The sequence below is a fragment of the Loxodonta africana genome, chromosome 14 (genome assembly GCF_030014295.1).
Source record: "Loxodonta africana isolate mLoxAfr1 chromosome 14, mLoxAfr1.hap2, whole genome shotgun sequence".
Lineage (NCBI taxonomy): Eukaryota > Metazoa > Chordata > Mammalia > Proboscidea > Elephantidae > Loxodonta > Loxodonta africana.
The window spans coordinates 90,449,583-90,460,453 of record NC_087355.1 but is presented as its reverse complement, the minus strand read 5'-3'; the positions used below and the strand labels follow the sequence as shown (position 1 = coordinate 90,460,453).

The window sequence follows — 10,871 nt, the reverse complement described above, 5'->3', positions numbered from 1 at the left end:
CCAGATAAGTAAAGCATTACTGAAAAAGAAGAGCAAAGTGGGAGGCCTCAGACTACCTGATTTTAGAACCTATTATACTGCCACAGTCGTCAAAACAGCCTGGTACTGGTACAACAACAGATACAGAGACCAATGGAACAGAATTGAGAATCCAGGCAGCTGGTATTTGACAAAGGCCCAAGGTCAGTTAAATGAGGGAAAGGCAGTCTCTTTAACAAATGGTGCTGGCATAACTGGATATCCATCTGTAAAAAAAATGAAATAAGACCCATACCCCACACCATGCACAAAAACTAACTCAAAATGGATCAAAGACCTAAATATCAAGTCTAAAATGATAAAGATCATGGAAGAAAAAATAGGGACAATGCTAGGAGCCCTAATACATGGCATAAACAGTGTATAAAACATTACTAACAAAGCACAAACACCAAAAGAGAAACTAGGTAACTGGGAGATCCTAAAAATCAAGCACCTATGCTCATCCAAAGACCTCACCAAAAGACTAAAAAGACTACCTACAGACTGGGAAAAAGTTTCTAGCTATGACATTCCTGATCAGCGCCTGATCTCTAAAATCTACATGATACTGCAAAAACTCAAAATCAAAAAGACAAATAGCCCAATCAAAAAATGGGCAAGGGATATGAACAGGCACTTCACTAAAGAAGACATTCAGGTGGCTAACAGATACATGAGGAAATGTTCATGATCATTAGCCATTAGAGAAATGCACATCAAAACTACAGTGAGATTCTATCTCACTGCAACAAGGCTGGCATTAATCCAAAAAACACAAAATAATAAATGTTGGAGGGGTTGTGGAGAGACTGGAACACTTCTACACTGCTGGTGGGAATGTCGAATGGTACAACTACTTTGGAAATTGATTTGGCGCTTCCTTAAAAAGCTAGAAATAGAACTACCATACAATCCAGCAATTCCACTCCTTGGAATATATCCTAGAGAAATAAGAGCTGTAATGGACTGAATTCTGTCCCCCCAAAAATATGTGTCATCTTGGTTAGGCCATGGTTCCCAGTATTGTGTGGTTGTCCTCCATTTTGTGATTATAATGTTATGTTGAGAGGATTAGGGTGGGATTGTAACACCAGCCTTATTCAGGTCACCTCCCTGATCCAAGGTAAAGGGAGTTTCCCTGGGGTGTGGTCTGCACCACCTTTTATCTCTTTTATCAAGAGATAAAAGGAAAAGGAAGCAAGCAGAGAGTTGGGGACCTCATACCACCAAGAAAGCAGTACCAGGACCAGAGCGTGTCCTTTGGACATGGGGTCCCTGAGCCTGAGAAGCCCCTTGACCAGGGGAAGATTGAGGACAAGGACCTTTCTCCAGAGCCGACAGAGAGAGAAAGCCTTCCCCTGGAGCTGACGCCCTGAATTTGGACTTGTAACTTACTAGACTATAAGAAAATAAATTTCTCTTTGTTAAAGCCATCCACTTGTGGTATTTCTGTTATGGCGGTACTTGATGACTAAGACAAGAGCCTTTACACGAACAGATATATGCACACCCATGTTCACTGCATCACTGTTTACGATGGCAAATAGATGGAAGCAACCAAGGTGCCCATCAATGGATAAATGGATAAATAAACTGTGGTATATTCGCACAACGGAATACTATGCATCGATAAAGAACAATGATGAATCTGTGAAACATTTCATAACATGGAAGAAACTGGATGGCATTAGGCTGAGTGAAATTAGTCAGCTGCAAAAGGACAAATATTGTATAAGATCACTATTATAAGAACTCAGGAAATAGTTCAAACAGAGAAGAAAATATTCTTTGATGGTTATGGGTTACGAGAGGGGGGAGGGAGGGAGGGAGAGGGGTATTCACTAATTAGATGGAAGACAAGAACTATCTTAGGTGAAGGGAAAGACAACACACGATACAGGAGAGGTGAGCACAACTGGACTAAACCAAAAGCAAAGAAGTTTCCTTAATAAACCAAATGCTTCGAAGGCCAGTGTAGCAGGGGTGGGGGTTTGGGGACCATGGTTTCAGGGGACTTCAAGGTCAACTGGCTTAATAAAATCTATTAGGAAAACTCTGGATCCCGTTTTGGTGAGTGGCGTCTGGGGTCTTAAACACTAGCAAGCAGCCATCTAAGATGCATCAATTGGTCTCAACCCACCTGGATCAAAGGAGAATAAAGAACACCAAGGACACAAGGTAAATAATACAATCCCAAGAGACAGAAAGGGCCACATAAACCAGAGACTACATCATCCTGAGACCAGAAGAACTAGATGGTGCCTAGCTACAACTGATGACAGCCCTGACAGGGAACACAACAGAGAACCCCTGAGGGAGTAGAAGAGCAGTGGGATGCAGACCTCAAATCCTCAAAAAAAGACCAGACTTAATGGTCTGACTGAAACTAGAAGGATGCTGGAAGTCATGGTCCCCAGACCTTCTGTTAGCCCAAGACTGGAACCATTCCCAAAGCCAACTCTTCGGACAGGGATTGGACTGGACTGTAAGAAAATGATACTGGTGAGGAGTGAGCTCTTGGCTCAACCAGACACATGAGACTATGTGGGCAGCTCCTGTCTGAAGGGGAGATGGCGGGGGCGAGGGGGTCAGAGGCTGGCTGAATGGACACAAAAATAGAGGGTGAAGAGAGGGAGTATGCTGTCTCATTAGGGGGAGAGCAACTAGGAGCATATATTTAAAAAAAAACCCATTGCCGTCGAGTCACTTCCGATTCATAGTGACCCTACAGGACACAATAGAGCTGCCTCCCAGAGTTTCCATATAGCAAGGTGTATATAAATTTTTGTGTGGGAGACTGACTTGATTCGTAAACTTTCACTTAAAGCAAAATACAAATTAAAAAAAAAGAATTAATGGTACTGAAAGAAGAAATTCAACCTGCAGTGAAGACAACGGCAAAATAGAAGGCGCCAGGGATGGACGGAAGGCGCCAGGGATGGACGGAAGGCGCCAGGGATGGACGGAATACCGTTCAAGATGTTTCAACAGACAGATGCAGTGCTGGAAGTGCTCACTCGTCTATGCCGAGAAATTTGGAAGACAGCTACCCGGACAACCAACTGGAAAAGATCCATATTTATGCTTCTTTCAAAGAAAGGTGATCCAATCAAATGTGGAAATTGTCAAACAATATTGTTAATATCACATGCAAGTAAAATTTTGCTGAAGATAATTCAAAAGCAGTTGCAACAGTACATCAACAGGAACTGCTGGAAATTCAAGCTGGATTCAGAAGAGGACACGGAACAAGGGATGTCATTGCTGATGTCAGAGGGACCATGGGTGAGAGCAGAGACGACCAGAAAGATGTTTACCTGTGCTTTATCAACTAGGCAAAAGCCTCCAACTTTGCGGGATATACCAAATTATGGACAACATGGTGAAGAATGGGAATTCCGGAGCACTTAATTGTGCTCACGCGGAACCTGTACCTAGATCAAGAGGCAGTCGTTTGAACTGAACAAGGGGATACTGCGTGGTTTAAAGTTGAGAAATGTGCGCATCAGGGTTGTATCCTTTCACCATACTTATTCACTTTGTTTGACACAATGGCTGCAACAGTGGGCTCAAACATGGCAACAGTTGTGAGGGTGGCACAGGACTGGCGACGTTTCGTTCTGTTGTGCATGGGGTCATTATGAGTCTGAACCAACTTGACAGCACCTGACAAAAACAGCATTCGATCTGTATGCTGAGCAAATAATCCGAGAAACTGGAGTATATGAAGAATACAGCATCAGGATTGGAGGAAGACTCATTAACAACTTGTGTTACGCAGATTGCAAACTTGCTTGCTGGAAGTGAAGAAGACTTGAAGCACTTACTGATGAAGATCAAAGACCACAACCTTCAGTATAGATTACACCTCAACATAAAGAAAACAAAAATCCTCACAACTGGACCAACAAGCATCATGACAAACAGAGAAAAGATTGAAGTTGTCAAGGATTTCATTTTACTGGGATCCACAATTAATGTCCACGGAAGCAGCAGTCAAGAAATCAAAGGACTCATTGCCTTGAGCAAATCAACTGCAAAAGACCAATTTTAAAGTGTTAAAAAGCAGAGATGTCACTTTAAGGACTAAGGTGCACCTGACCCAAGCCGTGGTATTTTCAACTGCCTCATATGCATGCAAAAGCTAAATAATGAATCAGGAAGACTGAAGAAGAACTGACGCCTTTGAATTATGGTGTTGGCAAAGAATATTGAATATACCCTGGACTTCCAGAAGAATGAACAAATCTCTTTTGGAAGAAGTACAGCCAGAATGCTCCTTAGAAGCGAGGATGGCGAGACTTTGTCTCACATACCTTGGACATATTATCAGGAGGAATCAGTCCTTGGAAAAGGGACATCATGCTTAGTAAAACAGAGGGTCAGTGAAAAAGAGGAAGATCCTCAATGCGATAGATTGACACAGTGGCTGCAACAATGGGCTCAAGCATAACAACCATCACGAGGGTGACACAGGACCAGGCAGTGTTTCATTCTGTTGCTACGAGTTGGAACCAGCTGGGTGGTACCTAACAGTAACAACAGCCTCCACAGCTGCATGAGCCAATCCTTGAATACATCTCTCCATAGACACCCACTCTTCACTTATGGACATGGTTAGTTTCCAAAGGCCAGTTCATGATGCAAAAATGGAGGATGTCTACATCATTACATAACTGCCAAACCACTGAGAATCATGGCCCAGCCAAGTTTACACATCAACCTAATCATCACAGCCAGTGTTAGTCTCGTCTTACACCTAGGTGTTTGTTACTACCAGACGTATGTGCAAAATAGTCAGAGAGTAGATTTTTTTACTATTGTCATGAATGCAAAATATCTGATAACGAGATAGTTGATAAGTAAGGAGTAGGTGATTAATTATATATATAAGCTTTGCTGGTTTTGCTTCTCTAGAGAACCAGCCTAAGACAGTCGCGCTCTGAGCTCTGACCCTGCTCACACTTTGAGCCCTGGCCCTGATCACACACTGAGCCCTGACCCTGGTCACCCTCTGAGCCCTGGCCCTAGTCACACTCTAAGCCCTGACCCTGGTTACACCCTGAGCCCTGACCCTGGTCACACACTAACTTCTGATCCTGTTTGCACACTAAGCCCTGACCCTGGTCACATTGCCCTGACCCTGGTCACACAATGAGACTTGACCCTGGTCACACTCTGCACCCTGAACCTGGTCACACTGTGAGTCCTGACCCTGGTCACGCTCTGGGCCCTGACCCTAGGCACCCTCTGAGACCTGACCCTGGTCACAATTTGAGCCCTGACCCTGGTTATACACTGAGCCTGACTGGTCACACTCTGAGCCCTGAACTTAGTCACCCTCTGAGACCTGACCCTGGTCACATTTTGAGCCCTGACCTGATTACACCCTGAGCCCTGACCCTGGTCACACTCTGTGCCTGGACCCTGGTCACATGCTGAGTCCTGACCCTGGTTATACCCTGAGCCTTGAGCCTGGTCACACTCTGTGCCCTGACCTTGGTCACACACTGAACCCTGATCCTGGTCATACTCTATGCCCCGACCCTGGTCACATGCTGAGTCCTGACCCTGGCCACACAGTGAGCCCTGGCCCTGGTCACACTCTGTACCCTGACTCTGGTGACACTCTTTGAGCCCTGACCCTGGTCACCATCTGAGCCCTGACCGTAGTCACACAGTGAGCCCTGACCCTAGTCACACTCTGAGCCCTGACCCTAGTTACTCACTGAGTCTGACCCCGGACACACACTGAACCCTGACCCTTGCCTTGACTGAGAGTGGAACTGGAAGACCTGAGGAGAGGAAGAGTGTGGGCTCTTAGACCTGAGTCCTCGACAGCACCAGCTCAGACTGGCCCCCCTACCCTCAGCAGGCAACTAAAATCTGCAGGAAGGTGCTGCCTGGTTCTCCACCGTGGGATCAACTGAAACTCTGGGCAGAACCGAGTTCCTGGGGGCCAGGCGTGAGTGGGTGGCAGCCAAAGGTGGGTCCAGGCCTGCGGATAGGAAGGTGCTGGGCTGGGCCAGGCAGGGGAACTGGGTCAGACCTAACAAGGATCTGGGTGTGTTCACTGTGTGTCTAATCTGGTTAGCATCCTGGCACCACCCAGTATGGCAGAGCTCAGGTCAGACAAGCTCTCTGCTGTGGTTTCTTCCAGCCTCAATGCCTGACCCTGAGAAAGTCCATCAGCTTCTCAGAGCCTTGATCCTTTCATCCAAACTCAAATGGGAAGGTGCCTCTCCAGGTGAAATAAGGCTCACCGGGTTAGTCCCTGCCTTTCTGCGGGCTAAGGGACCCTGAGCGCCCTCTGATCCCACTGGTGCTGAGGGAGACCCAGGACCCCCAGTTGCCAGGGGTGAAGAGTAGATCCCAAGCGGAGCTGTTCCTTCAGGGAAGCCCTGGGGCTATAAGAGGACCTGGGGGTGGCCAGGAGGCTCCCCTAAGACAGGTGGAATTTCACCTCTGAGAGGCAGGAGGATAGCAGACCCCAGTGCGGGAGGAGGTGGGATTTGGAACCCAGGAGAAGAAGGGGGAGCTGGGCGGGCCGACGCACAGCCCAGAAGCTAGACTGGGGACCTTGGATGCCGGATGCCGGGAATTGGGTCCCAGCCATCAATGCCCAGCCCAGGTTCGCTCTGGCAGCCATGGGATTTGGAGGTGTGTTGCAGACCGGTAACACCTACAGAGGCTGTGGGGATGGGGTGCAGTAGCGAGAGTCACTCTGAGTCATCTAGACCCAAATTCAGCCCTGTCTCTCCCTTGTAAGCCTTGGGCAAGGAACTTCCCTCCATTTTTCCTCCCCTAAAAATGGGGCCAGGTAAGCCCTACCTGAGGGCAGCCCCACCTGCAGATTAGAGAACATGTGTATGAATGGCAGGGTAGGTGTCCCTCCTTCAGGGTTCCCAAGGTGACCCCTCCCCCCGCCCCCCAAGCCCTCACTCCTTCCAAAACCTTCTCCGTTGACCCAGTACTTCCCAGGCACCGTCCAGCTAAGCCTCTGAGCAAACATTGCAGCTGGTAGTTGAGGCAACAACCCCTTACCACAGCGTGGCCTCCTCCAGGGAGCTGGGAGGTGAGGCCAGGACCAAGGTCACCCTGGGAGGATGGGAAACCAGAGTTTCTAGACCTCGAACCCGCGTCCTGCCTACAGCTCAGCGGAAGGATACCTGACTGGGCCAGGAGTCAGGTGCCCAGGAGAGCCGTTTCTACTGTTCCGTCCCCTACCAAGTAGTCTGGCCGCCCGGGGACCACCCGGGAGGAGGGAGAGGAAGCCCACCTGCGCCCGCTGGAGGGGAAGAATCTAGAGTGTCTCTCACAGAGGAGTGGAGGGAGAGGTAGGAGAGCCCAGGCAGAGGGGCTGTAAGGGTCTGGCAGCTGGTCGGAGGAGAACCCCAAAAGGAAGGAGGATCCAGGAGGCGGGAGGGGTCCCGGACAATGGAGGGCGGGAGAGGTTAGGAAGGGTGCGGAGTGCTTGTGGAGGGATCAGGGAGGGTGTGGGAAGGGGCCTCAGGCAGGGAAGGTGGCCAGGTGGGGCGGGGTTCCTCTCTCCGCCCCCGGTAACAGGATCCCGTTAATCCGTTAATCTGCTCTGCGGACCGGTAGAGCCGCACTTGGCATCCGCTGCAGCCGGGGCAGGCCGAGGAGAGCGGAGAGGAGGCACGGATTCGAGACCATGGCGGGGACGCGGCTGGCGCTCCTGGCTCTGGTGCTGGCGACCTGCGGGGAGCTCGGTGAGGACGCACGGCCGGTAGAGGATGGGAAGTGCGCTCCCCGTAGGCTGCCCCAACACCCCACCCAGTCCCACGCGGTCCCCACTGAGGACCCCTGGGGGAGGAGCCTCGGAGGTGGGAGATGGGCAGAGGGAGCTGAGGACAGAAGAGAAGCCGAGGCGGTCCGAGGAGGGCACAGAAGGGGAGTGATGTGGGGGAGACAGGGGCATTCCAGACGGGAAGGTGAAAGCCAGGTGAGGTGAGAGGGGTGTTGTGAGGGGCCTTGGTGCCAGCTGGGGGAGTGGGCCTCATTCCACTGTTGGGGGTGGGCAGGGAAGGGCTGTCAGCTGGAAAGGTTCTAGGGAGCCACTGGGTGGAGGAAGGTATGTGGGGGCGGTGGGGAGAGGTGGCTTTCAGGATGGACTTGGAGAGACCAGGGAGGCACTGGCTTGAGGGGATGGGGGCTGGAGAGGAGAAAAGAAACCCAGGCGTTTTGGGATGTTGTCCCCATCCCCCTTGCTTGGGGCCTCCACACTCAGCCAGAAGAGAAACTTAGTATAGCAGCCAGTCCCTGATGGCTCTGCCCATTTCCCAGAGGAGGAAACGGAGGTCTGAGAGGGGACAGAGCCTTCCACCCAGTTACCGAGAGTGGAGCCTGTGGCCTCACAGTGCACCTGGCTGCCTGGGCCAGTTGGAACTTCCACAATTTGGGGAGCTGGACCAAGAGGGGAGTGGAGCTGCCCCAGCCCTGCAGCACCCCACCTGCCTGGACACACCAGCAGCACCTGGCCCAGCCTGCACCCCGCACCCACATACCTTCATGCCTGATCCCTTAATCCTCACCACAGGCCTTAGGCCCTGCAATTTGCAGAGGAGGAAACTGAGGGGCGACTTGCCCCCACCCCTGCATCACGGCACCTGTTACCACGGAGTTGCCACAGTCTTGTCCCCAACACAATACCGCACCTGCCTCTCCCTGCCCTGGCCCTGACTGGCTCCTGCTTCACATGGGGACTAGGCCCTCAGGCTGAGCCCGGCCCAACCTGCTGGCAGTTCAGGGACTTTGCCTTCAGCGGGACCTCGTCCCTTCCCCAACTTTTGGCCAGTGGGCATCTGTGCCCCCCAGACCTGGGCCTCTGGTGCAGAGCTGAGCCTCCCCACTCAGACTGACTGGGAGGCTTGGCGGCGGGGGCCGCATGCCTGAGCTGTCCCCGTTATGCCCCCAGCAACAGCTTTGCGGTGTTTCGCCTGCCCTGAGCCCACCAGCGTGTCCAGCTGTGTCACCTTGGCTACCTGTACCGCTAATGAGACCATGTGCAAGACCACACTCTACTCCCTGGAGACTGGTCAGTGTGTGGGGATCCCAGAGACACCCTGTCACCACCACTGTCACCCAGCCCTCAGTTTACACTTCCCCCAAAAAAGGTCATTAGGTCAGCCTTCCTCCCTCCATCCTTCCCTTCCTCCCTCCATCCTTCCCTCCCTCCCTATCTCCCTTCACCCCCCGCCCCCCGCACCTGCCTCCATCACCCTCCTCAGGACACATCTTCATGTTTGCAAAAGAAGAAAGTAGGCTCACTTTGCAGGTCATCTCACTGTCCACGTTCCAGGCAGGAGTCTGCCCCATGGAATGTGGGGCTCCATGGCACTAGCGGCCACTGATGGCGAGGGAAAGGAGGGGGGCAGCACGGAGGAGCTGAGATGGGGTGAGCCCAGCGTGGGTCCTGCTCAGGTGGCTCTGGGGCATCGGCGCCCTGACACTAACACCCCCTTGCCTGCAGTGTACCCATTCTTGGGGGACTCCACAGTGACCAAGTCCTGCGCCAGCAAGTGTGAGCCCTCAGACATGGATGGCATCGGCCTGACCCGGCCTGTGTCCTGCTGCAATACCGATCTGTGCAATGTGGACTACGCCCCCGCCCAAGGAGGCCCTGGAGGCCTGGCCTACGTCTCACTGCTGATCTCCCTCTGGAGTCTTGGGCTTTAGGACCCCCTCCCAACCCCACACCCTACCCTGCACACAGCCTGTGCAGCCAGCAAGTTAAAGAAGTGTGCCTGCACGTGCGTCCTGCTTCTCCTCCTGGCCGCCGCTCTGTCCACCACCCAACAGGGTGGGATTGGGCCGCATGCTGCGTCTCCGGCTCCATCCCGTCCCTCAGTCCTCCCTCAGCCCCTCTGTCTCTAGCAGTCTCCCTCCTGGCCTCCAGGGCTCTCTCTGCAGCCATTTCTCTCCTGTCCAGCTCCACATGGCTGAGCCCGGGCATCTCTGTCGACGTGGCTGGTCTGTGTGCCCCTGTCTGTCTCTCCTCCTCTGTCTCCTGTGACATGGCTTAAGTTCCATTCCACAATCAAGGATGGTCACTCAGCCTGGGGCACCCCCAAAATGCAGGTCTCTGCCTCCAGACCCCCGGGGCTTCTGGGGTAGGGAGTGGAACACGAGTGCCTGGGGAGCCAGTGTAGCTGCCAGAGTGGGGCCGGGGTGGCTCCCTGGAGGAGGTGGCATGTGGGCTGGCCTTGAATGATAGAGGGGAGGACAGAGGCACCCCAGGTGGAAGGAAGGTCCAGGTGGCCCAGGATCTGGGGTCTTTCCATGAAGCTCCCCACCACCTGCTGGGCCCGGGCCCCAAGCAGGGGAGCCTGTGTGGCACTGTCCCCTGGCTGTGTGGCAAAGGCCACTATGAGGAGGCACACCAGCCTGCCTCCTCCAGGTTCACACTGAACCCACCTTGGCCTGCCCTCAGCAGCCTCCTCCTCCGAGTGTCTGGTTCCAAAGCGGCCATAGCACCTGTGAAGGAGGGACCTGCACAGCACTCAGCCCTGGGCCAGCGTTCTGTCCTCAGGCTATCTCTTTGAGAGTCGCCCTCCTCGCCAGGCCTCTCATCCCCAGGCGGGCAGACTTGGCCTGAGTCTGAGTGTGTGAGGACACACATGTACACAATACACATGTACATATGGATGCACACGCGGGTACACACGCATAGACAACATGCATATGTGGACACATGGATCTGCATACACATGGACACATGTATATATGACACACTTGGATGTACATGCACATACACATGGACACACGTATAGATGACACATGGCTGTGCTCACATACACAGGGACACACTCACATACACACGTGGACAC

General features: G+C 52.4%; 1 protein-coding gene across 1 annotated transcript; it reads left to right on the top strand.

The window, feature by feature from the left end:
* The first annotated feature begins 7,696 nt into the window (after nucleotides 1-7,696).
* On the top strand, nucleotides 7,697-9,720 carry LYPD2 (LY6/PLAUR domain containing 2). The gene is made up of 3 exons (XM_003422424.3): nucleotides 7,697-7,754; nucleotides 8,960-9,079; nucleotides 9,515-9,720. The coding sequence occupies exons 1-3, from the start codon at nucleotides 7,697-7,699 to the stop codon at nucleotides 9,718-9,720; spliced, it is 384 nt and encodes a 127-aa protein (XP_003422472.2).
* The last annotated feature ends 1,151 nt before the right edge of the window (nucleotides 9,721-10,871 follow it).

Bases quoted from the DNA above. Each gene is read 5' to 3' on its own strand.
- LYPD2 (XM_003422424.3), top strand. From the start codon at position 7,697: ATGGCGGGGACGCGGCTGGCGCTCCTGGCTCTGGTGCTGGCGACCTGC. The intron at 7,755-8,959 runs GTGAGGACGCAC...TTATGCCCCCAG, and splicing joins GGCGACCTGCGGGGAGCTCG to CAACAGCTTTGCGGTGTTTC. The intron at 9,080-9,514 runs GTCAGTGTGTGG...CCTTGCCTGCAG, and splicing joins ACTCTACTCCCTGGAGACTG to TGTACCCATTCTTGGGGGAC.